Source organism: Aedes albopictus, chromosome 2 (genome assembly GCF_035046485.1).
Source record: "Aedes albopictus strain Foshan chromosome 2, AalbF5, whole genome shotgun sequence".
Lineage (NCBI taxonomy): Eukaryota > Metazoa > Arthropoda > Insecta > Diptera > Culicidae > Aedes > Aedes albopictus.
Genome location: NC_085137.1, coordinates 429,252,710 through 429,266,409, shown reverse-complemented (window position 1 = coordinate 429,266,409; position 13,700 = coordinate 429,252,710). Strand labels below are relative to the sequence as shown.

Here is a 13,700-nt window from a genome sequence, read left to right as displayed (position 1 = left end):
GATGCAAAATCGCAGAGATTAATTAGAAGAATTGTAACCGCCGTTTTGTATATACGTGTCGTGTTTGTCATGTAATTTTATTAGTGTAAATAAAGTTATGTTTTAATTTGTTATTCGCTACGCCTGGGAGTTTCAATAGACAGTTATGTCTCCCGGCCACCCCGAACTCCAGGACGTAACAGTAGGTAATCAAAAGTTGAACCAAATTGCGGTTTTCCGAAGTAGCGCAAATTTTGAGTGATTTTTTCTCCCACATGTAAATAATTTACTACAGCAAAATCGTATGTACATGAAAGCCACGGGTATAAGCTTTCTGTTAAGTGGTAAAAAGTTTGTATTTGCACCGAATTTCATTGAAAAATTCGATTATTCGTCAACAATGATTTTAATCTTAATTTGCTTTAACAGTATTTGCTTCAACGTAACGGTGCGCTGCTCGCCGTGTTCGTCCACCGTAACGATGTTTCCGTTGGGATAGAACCTTGTTACCATCGGCCAAAGTAATGCTGCTGCTTACCTCCGATGTGACAGATGTGATAATCGCCGCGTTGCTGGTCATGTGAGACGTGGCGCCAGAGTCTAAAAACCACGTGTTTTCACAAGATTCTGCCAGTCTCACGCTAAAGCAAATGTTGCTGGGATAGTGCTCGTCGTCCTTCGTGATTTTTGCCCTCTGCGGTTGCACTCGTGTATCACCATTTCTGTCCTCCGCGAATTTCCTACAGTCCCGCCGGTAGTGGCCCTCCTTGTGGCAATAGTGACAAACCTTCTGCTTCTCGGCTTGTTTCGATCCGCCGTATGTTTTCAGTGCTTTATCACTATCTCGTCCACATTCTCCGAAGCGGCGCTTCCACTCATCTACCAATTTGCCTTTGATGAACTCCAGATCAAGTTCCTCGTCGGGGCGACTTTCGAGAGCGGTAATGAGGTTGTCGTAGGAACTGTGCAGACTCGACAGCAAAATGGCTACGATCCAATGGTTGCTAAGCGACTCACCCAAGGCTTCCAATCGGTTGGCTAATTCCGTTACCGTGGCAACGTGTTCGGCCATGTTGCCGTCCTCGTCCAGCTGCAAACGAATCAATTTTCGCAGCACGTGGATTTTGTTCACCAATGACCGCCGCTGATGAAAATTTTTCAAGCTGTCCCACATTTCACGTGCCGTTTTCGCCTTCATCACATGGACAAGCTGTGTGCTTTGCAGAGCAAGGCCAATCGCCGCACGAGCTTTTCCATCCTTCGACAGCCATGCCGCGCTTGGGGTTTCCGGCTTGTCGCAGGTCACCATCTCCAGCAAATCCTCCTTGATCAGCACCAGCTCCATGAGGTAGCTCCACGTCGAGTAGTTGGTTTCTCTCAGCTTTTCCATCAGCACCTTCGCATCGGCCATTTCTTCCAAATTTCCAGGTCACTTATTTTCGCAGAAATCTTCCTGGGCTCATAACCTGATAAGCCAAACCGTAAAATAGAACAACGCGTGTACAAGTTTAATTAATTTATTTATGCATCTTCCACTGACAACGGTTGGAATTGAACTAAAAACTAAGAAGCACGCTGCACGCGTGAGTGGTCACCACGACGGTGGTCACCATGGTTACGCATGACGGTGCTGGCACATTCAAACGATGATTGCCTACTACGATGTTTTCATCATTTAAAACAACTTTTGCTGATAACGCATGATTCAAATATTGCCAAAAGAATTTCTGAAAAACAGTACTGTGTGGACCTCTATGAAACTACGTGACACAATTTTTGTTCAACCTAGTTTAACATAAAATTATATAACTTTAAACACAAAAAAAAAATTAAAATACCACATTGGGGTGAAATTGATCAGCATACAATTATTGTTCGTGCAGTTGAAAATCGGAATTTTTGACACGCGAAAATCGATTTTTCTCCTAAACCGTATGTCGGACGTACGTCGGGCACAGTGCGCTGGAAAGAGGGCCAGGTCCGCTGTCCAGCGTACTACGTCCGACGTTAGATTTCACGTATGGATTTTGAGATAATTCGATTGTCGGGTGTGGAAAAACTTCGGGTTTCAATCGCGACGACAATAAACAACAGTTAAAATTCAAAATCGCCTTTTCCACTTAATTTCGACCTTCTGAACACGAATAACGCGTCAAAGCTCTTATAACTTGTGAATTCGACTGTTAAAAAGTTAAAATAACTTTTTAAATTGACACGTAAACGCCTGAATGTAGGCAATTTCTTATGAAAAAGCGAATTAAATTACATTTTAAACAAAAACTAACAGTTTAATAACTGATTCTTGTCTAAAATAGCTACATTACATCATAATAAAGTATTCATAAAAATGTTAACACAGAAAGTTTACAGTTAATACTAGCCTTCACATACCCGCACCTTGACATCTCATTTTCAAAATGCTGGCATTTCGTCAATTTTCAGCCGATTTTTTTGAAGTCGCCCTTAATAGATCATAATTTGGTGCTAGTTTATTATACTCAAGTGGCCATGCAATATCCGGAACCATTCCGGAGATATTCCGGATTGTACTGGGGTCAGGGGGGGTGCCAAAATGGCAAAAAGTGATTATTTCGTGGGTTATTGTATTTGAATCATCAATTTTCAGCGTAATTTTTGTTGCGAGCAATGAAACACAACTGCAATAACCAGATTTGTATAAGTTGACCGATCCGGACCACCGTGACAGGTTCCGCGGGGGCCTCATTGGGGGCACTTTTGGTTTTCAACCAAAACATGTCATGCGACGTATCAAACTTCCTGATTTCGAGAGAATGAGACAGAAAAGGTAGACTGAAGTATGTATCAACTGATATGGCCGCTCCGGAACACCTGGAACAGGTTCCGCGGGGGCCTCATTGGGGACACTTCTGTTTTTCAACCAAAACAAGCCGTGCGACGTATCAAACTACCAGATTTCGAGAGAATGAGACAGAAAAAGTAGACTGAAGTATGTATCAACTCATATGGCCGCTCCGGAACACCTGGAACAGGTTCCGCGGGAGCCTCATTGGGGACACTTCTGTTTTTCCAACCAAAACAAGTCGTGCGACGTATCAAACTTCATGATTTCGGGAGAATGAGACAGAAAAGGTAGACTGAAGTATGTATCAACTGATATGGCTGCTCCGGAACACCTGGAACAGGTTCCGCGGGGGCCTCATTGGGGACACTTCTGGTTTTCAACCAAAACAAGTCGTGCGACGTATTAAACTTCCTGATTTCGAGAGAATGAGACAGAAAAAGTAGACTGAAGTATGTATCAACTCATATGGCCGCTCCGGAACACCTGGAACAGGTTCCGTGGGGGCCTCATTGGGGACACTACTGTTTTTCCAACCAAAACAAGTCGTGCGACGTATCAAACTTCATGATTTCGGGAGAATGAGACAGAAAAGGTAGACTGAAGTATCTATCAACTCATATTATAAGTATAAAAAGTATTTTTGGAAATAAACATCTAACCTTTTATTTTTTTGAAACATATGCCGATTTTTCAGAAAATATATAGCTTGTGTACGTTTTGTGGATTGCCTAATCTAAATTTAAAAGGAACCTATGGGAAGTTTTCTAGAGCGCCCTTTCAAGTCGATACCGAGTCGAGTCTACTTAGTTTTATCTTTCCTGGCTTATTCATTCGAAATCATGAAGTTTGATATGTTGCACGGCAGGTTTTGATTGTAAACCAGAAGTGTCGTCAATGACGCCACCACGGAACCTGTGCTAGATATGCCGAGGAGGCCATATTAGTTGACACAGACTTAAGTCTATCATTTTTGGCTTATTCATTCTAAATCATGAAGTTTGGTACGGCGCACGACAAGTTTTGATTGAAAACAAGAAGTGTCTCCAATGAGGCCCTGGAAAACCTGTGCAAGATGTTCCGGGTGGTCATATTAGGTGATACAGGCTTTAGTCTGTCATTTCTGTCTTATTCATTTGAAATCATGAGGTTTGATACGTCGCACGACATGGTTTGGTTGAAAACCAGAAGTGTCCCTAATGAGGCCCCGCGGAACCTGCTCCAGTTGTTCCGGAGCAGCCATATCAGTTGATACATACTTCAGTCTACCTTTTCTGTCTCATTCTCTCGAAATCATGAAGTTGCATACGTCGTACGACTTGTTTTGGCTGAAAAACATAAGTGTCCCCAATGAGGCCCCCGCGGAACCTGTTCCAGGTGTTCCGGATCGGCCATATCAGTTGATACATACTTCAGTCTACCTTTTCTGTCCCATTCTCTCGAAATCAGGAACTTTGTTACGTCGCACGACTTGTTTTGGTTGAAAAACAGAAGTGTCCCCAATGAGGCCCCCGCGGAACCTGTTCCAGGTGTTCCGGAGCGGCCATATGAGTTGATACATACTTCAGTCTACTTTTTCTGTCTCATTCTCTCGAAATCAGGAAGTTTGATACGTCGCACGACTTGTTTTGGTTGAAAAACAGAAGTGTCCCCAATGAGGCCCCCGCGGAACCTGTTCCAGGTGTTCTGGAGCGGCCATATCAGTTGATACATACTTCAGTCTACCTTTTCTGTCTCATTCTCTCGAAATCAGGAAGTTTGATACGTCGCACGACTTGTTTTGGTTGAAAAATAGAAGTGTCCCCAATGAGGCCCCCGCGGAACCTGTTCCAGGTGTTCCGGAGCGGCCATACCAGTTGATACATACTTCAGTGTAACTTTTCTGTCTCATTCTCTCGAAATCATGAAGTTTGATACGTCGCATGACATGTTTTGGTTGAAAACCAAAAGTGTCCCCAATGAGGCCCCCGCGGAACCTGTCACGGTGGTCCGGATCGATCAACTTATACAAATCTGGTTATTGCAGTTGTGTTTCATTGCTCACAACAAAAATTACGCTGAAAATTGATGATTCAAATACAATAACCCACGAAATAATAACTTTTTGCCATTTTGGCACCCCCCCTGACCCCAGTACAATCCGGAATATCTCCGGAATGGTTCCGGATGTTGCATGGCCACTTGAGTATAATAAACTAGCACCAAATTATGATCGATTGAGGGCGACTTAAAAAAAATCGGCTGAAAATTGACGAAATGCCAGCATTTTGAAAATGAGATGTCTAGGTGCGGGTAGGTGAAGGCTAGTGGCAATCGTTTGTTTAATACCAACGGTTTCATCTGACACATTGAACACATTAAAACACATTGAAAAACCTTAAAAAAAGTAATGTAAGGCTAACTTTTTCTAAAAACTGAAAAGTTCCTACTCATCTCTAGGCATCCATGAACTGAACGAGGTAAAAACTTTATGTAAATACATAACGACGTATAGAGTTGCTAGAATGGAATTACAATTCAGTCCGCGATTGATCAATTTCACCCCGCTGATCAATTTGACCCTGGTTTACGGTAATGGAAATTTCCCTGAGCTTCTTGGGCATAGATCAGGGAGTTTCAGATTGTGCACTGCAAAACTTTTAAAAGTTGACAACGCAATCCGTGAAAGGCCTTATTCACAGCTGCAATACGCCTCGTTGCACGGGAAACGTCATTGGCACATGTCACAAATATTCCAAGATAAACAAATTCTTCAACAACTTCAAACATATCTCCATCAATCACTACCTCAACATTGACACCACTAGGCCTGCCTCTGTCTCTACCCGCTATCATGTACTTTAAAAAAGTAACAAATTCAAATTAAAAATAAGTATCCATTTATCTTTGAAAGCTATCACGATTTAAATTTATTATACTTGCTACTTTTTATATCTACCAAAACATTTTCGTATCCCTTTTCATAATTCACCACTTTTTAAACATTTTCGCACCATTTTAGGCAAACTTTTTCAACTCGGCCCGATTCAGAAAACCGGCAATCGACCCGATGTCCTCGCAGTCCGGTACAATCTTGCCTTTGAACTCGAGACACGCCTCGGCACACAGCTGCCCGTTGAAGAACGTTCCGTACATACGTTTGCACTGGGCACAGTTGGTCATGCACACGGAGATGATTTCATATCCACCGAAGAGATCTGTCGCATAGTGTGCGGTGAAAATTGTCAGTGAACTGAATTATGGATCATTCTGTGAGATATGGTCTTACCAACGGCCGGATTTGATTGCACATGGTCAATAAGAACTGCAGCACCAATCACCGCCAGAATAAGGAACAAATTTGCTTTGGAGTTCATTCTTGAAGTGTGCTGTCTGTGAAAATCTTGGGTTTTACCACAGAACAATGGAAACTGATGCTGGGACATGGTGTTGACTATTGCTTTTATACACATTTTCCAGCGTCAAGCGGATTTAGGATTGAAGTGGTTTCATGACATGGTTGGTTAAATCTCTGCATGACATATCCTTCCATTCGGTTTGTGAACCTGCTGGACTGACTCCAAAGGATAGGTCAGTGTACTTTCCCATGCAGCTGATTAGCAAAATCGATTTCGCTTTCAAGCAGACATATACAAAATTGTGATCTCCAGTAAAACTTATTTTTTAGTAAGCACTTTTAAGTAATATCGTACAACAAACTAAAAACAAAAAAATGCGATCAATTTGATTCTAGATCATTGATTAAGTTATTTTAGTGATAAAACATCTTCGAAGAAGTTGTTTGAAATAATAGATCCAAAGAATTGCTTACACACCCAGAAGTGATCCAATTGGAAACTACGAAGATAATGATTTTGTTTGCGGTTTTCTGTGGGAAAGTGAAGGAGGGAAGATTTTTTGCTTTTTTTCACTCATACTCCCATAAGAAACCCCGTAGGAAAAAAGAGTGTTTCCCGGCTCATCAACCTTCGTAGCACTAGCGTGCACAGGGGGGGGGGGCAAGGGGGGGCACTTGCCCCCCCTTCTATAAAAAAAATCTATGCACCATTTTTGCAATTATTGAACCTTGGATCTTACCACGCAATGTAGAGAATCACTGAGCTATGGTGCACCATTGACACATACAATTTCTTAGTATCTCATGCACAACTATGATCTTAGAATCATCTAGGCTAAACTCACGCACCATCTTCTAACTAATCAGTAATGTCAGCACCACATTTGAAAAACATGCACCATTTTGGCATTTCGTATTCCAAAACTGTATTCCATGTACGTGAACCATGGTGACTTCGGCACCACATTGAATTCTAAGCACAATTTTTGCAATTCGTGCACCTATCAATACAAAATGACGATTATCACTGAATAACAGTGACGACTAATACAGCACACTAACATCATGCACCTTCTTCAAAACTTTCAATGCACCATCATGATGTCCACAGAATGATCTAGGTATCCACGCATTATGATGATCGCATGAAATGTCTTTTTATCAATTGAGTATCTTATACCTCATACTGATACGCACCATCATGAAATGTCATGCACCATCGCATAAATCTTCAAGCACCATTTCAGCGTTTTTCATATCACTGAGCCGTGAGCATCACTTAAAATACATTTTTTTGTATGCTATGCACCATTTTTGCAATTCGTGCACCTAACCATAAGCTTTAAAAAACGGTGACAACTAATGTATCATCTAGTATCATGCACCTTCTTCAACGGTTTCCAACCACCATTTTGGCATTCACTATATCATCTTGGCATCTTATGCACCATTATGATGTGGTTCACAAGTGAATTTGATGCACCATTTTGGCATTTCGCATACAAAATACCTGGACTATGTTGATTTCTGTGCCGCATTGAGTTTCCTGCACCATTTTTGCAATTCGTGCACGTACATATGGAATTTGTTGAGTTATAACTGAATCATGGTTAAACTAATGCACCATACAGACATCATGTAGCTTCTTTGCATTCCATGTACCACCATGATTGTGGTAGTCGGGTTCATTGGCAGATGATCACAGCAACCATGAAGTTGAGGAGACTGACATGAGACAAAAAACACAGTCATTGGAAGACAATATACTTACACCAGTGATACTATAATAATAGAATAAATAATTATTACCTATCGTGGCTACAATATTTCAATAAATACCACATAATGGCGACGAGAATCAAACTCACGTGTGCGGGACGTTGGAGTAAGTATTATTTTGACGGATTTGGCCTAAAAACATCTCGCCTCGAAAGAGGGGGATGCCTGACGGTTGATGAAAATTTGACCGGTTCAGGCAAGAATATCTCGCCTCGAAAGAGGGAGATGCCTTTGCGGCGGATGAAAATCCGACCGGTGCGGGCAAGAACATCTCGCCTCGAAAGAGGGAGATGCCTTTGCGGTGGATGAAAATCCAACCGGTGCGGGCAAGAATACTTCGCCTTGAAAAAGGGAGGTGCTTTTGCGGCGGATGAAAATCCGACCGGTGCGAGCAAGAAAGTGGTCGAACGACATGAGCGGGGGCAATCTGGACACCCTCTCGGTGGATTCCTCCTCCAGACCATCCAAGATCGGCGGCATGACGTTCACGCTGGACGACATCCAAGATGTGGTACCCAACGAACCCATCGCCATGGAGGACGCCAACAAGGAGAACGAAGAGTTCGGTGGAGGCGGCGGCGACGACGACTTCGAGAGGATTCGACGTGAACGAGGACGAAGACCGGATTTGTTGCCGGTGCCACTCGGAGGAAAATGAGGATTTCCACGAGAAGAAGCCCATCTGCAAACTGCATCGAAGAGACATTTCACATCATCTAGCAAAACTAACGCGTACATCACGATGCTGCCGTCAAGAACAGCAGTCGGATGCTGAGTTCGCTGAAGCTGAAAGTGTCGCTTCCGCCACCGCCGAAGCTCAAGGAACATCCGGCCTTGGAAGCGGATAGTCAAAATGGTGATGAGCAGGCTGATGTGGTGGCAGTGGCGACGGCGGCGGCAGTCGAATCAAAAGATGCCACGGACGCATTTACGGAGCTCAAGGAGGACCAGTTGGAGATCCCCATCGAACGCACATCCACCGGGCTGGGGTTAGACGCATAGTCCTTTGTTTTTTGGAAAAAAAGGAGATGTGGTAGTCGGGTTCATTGGCAGATGATCACAGCAACCATGAAGTTGAGGAGACTGACATGAGACAAAAAACACAGTCATTGGAAGACAATATACTTACACCAGTGATACTATAATAATAGAATAAATAATTATTACCTATCGTGGCTACAATATTTCAATAAATACCACAATGATGATCACATAAATATCTAAGCACCATCTCACACGTCATCTAAGCATTTAATTCACATTTGAATTTCATAAGCTCCATTTTTCCATATCCTACACCCAATTGTATTCCATGTACCTGATCCATGTTGACTTCCGCACCACATTAAATTCATTTTTTGCAATTTTTAATGTTGGATCTAACCACCCAATGTTGAGAATCATTGAATCATGGTGGCACCAAATGCACCCCTGATACATACAATTTCTTAGTATCTCATGCACAACCATGATGTTCTCAGACTCATTTTTAGGCTAATCTCACGCACCATCTTTTAACTAATCAGTGATGTCAGCACCATATTCGAATAACATCGAGAAGTATCTGGAGTAATCCGTGGAGGCATTCTAGGAGAAATCCCTGGAGAAATTTCACGGGGAATCCTTGAAGGATTTTCTGGAGGAATCCCTGAAGGCATTACTAAAGAAGTGCTTGAAAGAATTCTTGAAAAAAGCTTTCAAAAACTGGAAGAAGAGTCTAGAAATTCCTGTAGAATTTGCAGGAGGAACTACTAGAGGAATTGCTGGAAAAATTAGTGAAGGAATTCCCTGGAGGCATTCCTAAAGGAATCCTTGAAGAATTCCCTGGCGAAATCCGTAGAGGAATTCGTGAAAGAATTCATAGAGAAATATTTCGAAAAACTCCTGGACAAATTTCTTGAAGAGTTTCAGCAGGGGTCATTGACGAACCCCTGGAGGATTTCCTGGAGTAAACTCTGGAGGCATTCTGAAGGAATCCTTGGAAGAATGCCTGGAGGTTTCCTTGTAAGAATTCCTGGAGGAACTTCTGGAAGAATGTCCGGAGGAATTTCTGCAGGAATCCCTGAGGAAATTTCTGGAGGGATATTTGGAGGAGTTTCTAGAAGAATTCATGGAGGAAGCTATGAGAAATTCCTGGAGAAATCCCTGATGTAATCCTTGAAGGAATTCCTGAAGGAATCCGTGAAGGAATTACAGGATGAAACACTGGAGGGGTAACAGAAGGAATCCATGAAATAACTCATGGAGGAATTCCAGGAGGAATTGCTGGGGGAATTCCTGAAGGATTTTTGGAAAAATTCCTGCATGAATTTGTGGAAGAATTACTCGAGGAATTCAATGACGAATCCTTGCAGAAATTACTGGAGAAATCTCTGGAGGAATTTGTGGAGCAATTTCTGGAGGAATCAGTGGAGGCATTCCTGAAGGAATTTTTGGAAAAATCCGTGAAAAAATTCTTAGCGGAATTTCTGGAGGCATTCTTTTGAGAATTATTGGAAGATTTTCAGGAGGAATACTTGGCTGAATCCCTGGAGACATTCATAGAGGAAATCTTAGAGAAAGCTTTGGAAAATTCCTGGAGAAATCCCTGCTGAAATCCTAGGAGGAATTCCTGAAGGAATCCGTAAAGGAATTCAAGGATGAATCCCTGGAGAATTTTTAGAGAAACTTCTGGAAGAATCCCTAGAGGTTTTTCTGGAGAAATTCCTAAAAAAAATGTAGGAAAAATATAGCAAAACAATTCCTAGAGGGATTTTTGAGGAATTCATGAAGAAATTCCTGGCGAAATCCATAGAGCAAAGAAATTTTTCGAGGAAATCCTGGAACGGGATTCCTGAAGGAATCTGTGAAGGAATTCAAGGATGAATCCCTGGAGAATTTCTAGAGAAATTTCTGGATGAATCCTTAAAGATTTTTCTGGAGAAATTCCTGAAAAAAATAAGGAATTCCTGGAAGAATTTCTGCATGATTTCCTGAAGGAATTCTTTGAAAAATTTCTGGAAAAATATTTGCGGCTTCCTGGAGCAATGATTTAAGGAACTCCTCGAGCAAATTCTGAAATATTTCCTAGAGGGATTTTTGAGGAATATCTGAAAAAAATCATTGATGGAATTCCTGGCGAAATCCATGAAGGAATCCCTGAAGAAATTTATCGAGGAATTCCTTGAGGAATTCCTGGAACAGTTCCGGGAGAAGTTTTTTCTGGAGAAATCCGTGGATAAACTATTGGAGGAATACCTAGAGGAATTTTTTGGGGTATCCATGAAGATTTTTTTTTAGGATTTTCTGGAGCAAAAACTAGAGAAATTTTTATAGTTGTCCCAGGAGAAGTTTCTGGAGAGCAAGGATCGGTATATTCGCCTCACTCCATTCATATTCACTCCTCTTTGCTGAAGCGAATCGAGAAAGATGCAGCAAACGGATTGTCATGATCAAACACGCAACCCCATCACCAGTGGGAAGCGATGCGCCGGTTGCTTGACATGAATATTCGTAGCCGTTCGTCGCAGTTTGGATCGCAAGCGAATGAATGAATGGCGAATGGTGACGAATGCTGGTGAGCGATCGAAGCGGCTATTATCATATCTAGAAGAGAACTTCTGCGTGTAATGCATACATTTTTAGTGTATTGTTGTGGAAATGCCAGATTAGCAAAGAAAATAATTCGAAAACATCAAAAATTTGTATGCACAATATCAATCGTATCACTCACGAATCGCATCACCACTCGATCGCTTGCGATGCGAATGTGGACGAATGAGTAATTTGCGAGTGTGACGTCGCACCGTTCACCGGAGTTTGCTGTCGTCGCTGACAAGCATACACACAAACTAAAGCGACAACCGTTCGCTGCTGACAGTCTTCGAATGTGGAAGAAGATGAAATGTGGAAATCCGGAACCCTGCTGGAGAGATTCTTGGAAAAATTCCAGAAAAGAAAATTCTGTAGAAATCCCTGGAAAAAAATCTCGATGAATTCCTGGAAGAGTTCCGGGAGAAATTTCTTCAGGATTTTCTGGAGAAATCCGAGCAGGAATTCCTTAAGGTATCCTTGCAGAAATTCCTGGAGGAATCCCTGTAGAAATTCAAGATGGAATTACTGAAGACATTTTTGGAGGAATTCCTGAAAGAAATATTTGAGGTATTTTTTGCGAAACATTCCTGGAGGAATTCCTGGAGAAATTCCTGGATGATTTTCTTCAGGAATCTCTGGAGAAATTTCTGGAAGAATCCATGTTTGCATTCCGGGAGGCATTTCTGGATAAATTCCTCCAGAATTTTTTGGAGGAATTCATTTATAAATTCTTAGAGGAATAACTAGAGAAATTCCTGGATAAATTCTTTAAGGCATTTCTGGACAAATATTTAAAGCTTCCTGGAGGAATGTCTGGAGGAACTCCTCGTGGAATTAATAAAGGATTTTTTTTAGAAATTTCTGAAGTAACTCATGGATGAATTCCCGAAGAAATCTCTGGATGAATTCCTACAGAAATTCCCGGAAAAGATCCGGGAAAAAATCTTTTAGGATTTTCTGGAGGAATAGGACAGATCGGTGAAGTACTAGATTTGTAGTAATGAGCTGAATTTTAGTATGGTGAGAAGGTCAATTCTTCGTTTCTGCACTGAAATGGTGCAAAAAGCGTGGGTATTATGATTCCATGCCCAAGTAATTTGATGCTGTTTGAGCAAAACTTTGGGCAACAGTGTTGTTGTTTTCTCCATTTCTTGCAACATAAACAACATAGTTATCCAAAGTTTTGCTCAAACAGCATCTAATTAGGCAAGGAATCATAATACCCACGATTTTTGTATCATTTTATTGCAGAAACGGAGAATTGACCTTCTCACCATACTAAAATTCAGCTCATTACTACAAATCTAGTACTACACCGAACGTGCCCCATTAGTCGATGAATTTCTGGAAGAATCCCTGGAGACAATATTGGAGGAATTCTGGCAGAAATTCTTAGAAAATTTTCTGTAGGAATTCCGGCAGCAATCCCTGGAGGTATTTCATGAGGATTCCATGAAAGTATCCCTGGAGGAATTCCTAGAAGTGTTCTGGGAGAAATTGATTGAGGATTATGTGGAGGATTCCGTGAAGGATCTCCTGGAAAAATCCCTGGATGAATGCCTTGAGAAATTTCTGGTGAAATCCATAGAGGGAGGAATTTCTGAAGGAATTCCTGAAAAAAAATCCTGGAGAAATTCCTGGAGGAATCCATGGAGGTATCTCTGAAGGAATTCTTGGAAGGGTTCCGGGAGACATTCCTTTGAGATTGTCTGGAGGAATTCTGACAGAAATTCCTAGATGATTTTCTGGAGTAATTCCAGGAGGTATTTATGGACGAATTTTTGAAGAAATTCATGAATAAATCGTTGAAGGAATGAATCCCTGAAGAAGTCCTTGAGAATTTCCTGTAGAATTTCCTGAAGGAATCCATGGATGAATTGCTCGAGAAATTCCAGGAGGAAATCCGGGAAGAGTTCCGGTAGAAATTCCTTTAGGATTTTCTGGAGGAATCTGTAGAGCAATTCCTTGAAGAATCCCTGGAGGAAATATTGAAGAAATTCTGGCAGACATTCCTAGAGGATTTTTTCTAGAAGAAATTTTATGAGGAATCTCTGAAGGAATTCCTGGGGGTAATTCTGGAGGTAATTCTGAAGAAATTTCTGGAGTATTTACTGGAGGAATTCCTGGAGGAATTATTTGGGGAAATTCTGGAGAAATATATGAGGCTTCATGTAGAAATTTCTGAAGGAACTCCTCGAGGAATTTCTGGAG

The 13,700-nt window shown here is 41.6% G+C and overlaps 1 protein-coding gene across 1 annotated transcript; it reads right to left on the bottom strand.

The window, feature by feature from the left end:
* Positions 1–5,328: 5,328 nt before the first annotated feature.
* On the bottom strand, positions 5,329–6,332 carry LOC115265703 (eclosion hormone). The gene is made up of 2 exons (XM_029871666.2): positions 6,069–6,332; positions 5,329–5,997 (listed from the first exon to the last, which is right to left on the bottom strand). The coding sequence occupies exons 1-2, from the start codon at positions 6,250–6,252 to the stop codon at positions 5,798–5,800; spliced, it is 384 nt and encodes a 127-aa protein (XP_029727526.2). The 5' UTR covers positions 6,253–6,332; the 3' UTR covers positions 5,329–5,797.
* Between the last annotated feature and the right edge of the window lie 7,368 nt (positions 6,333–13,700).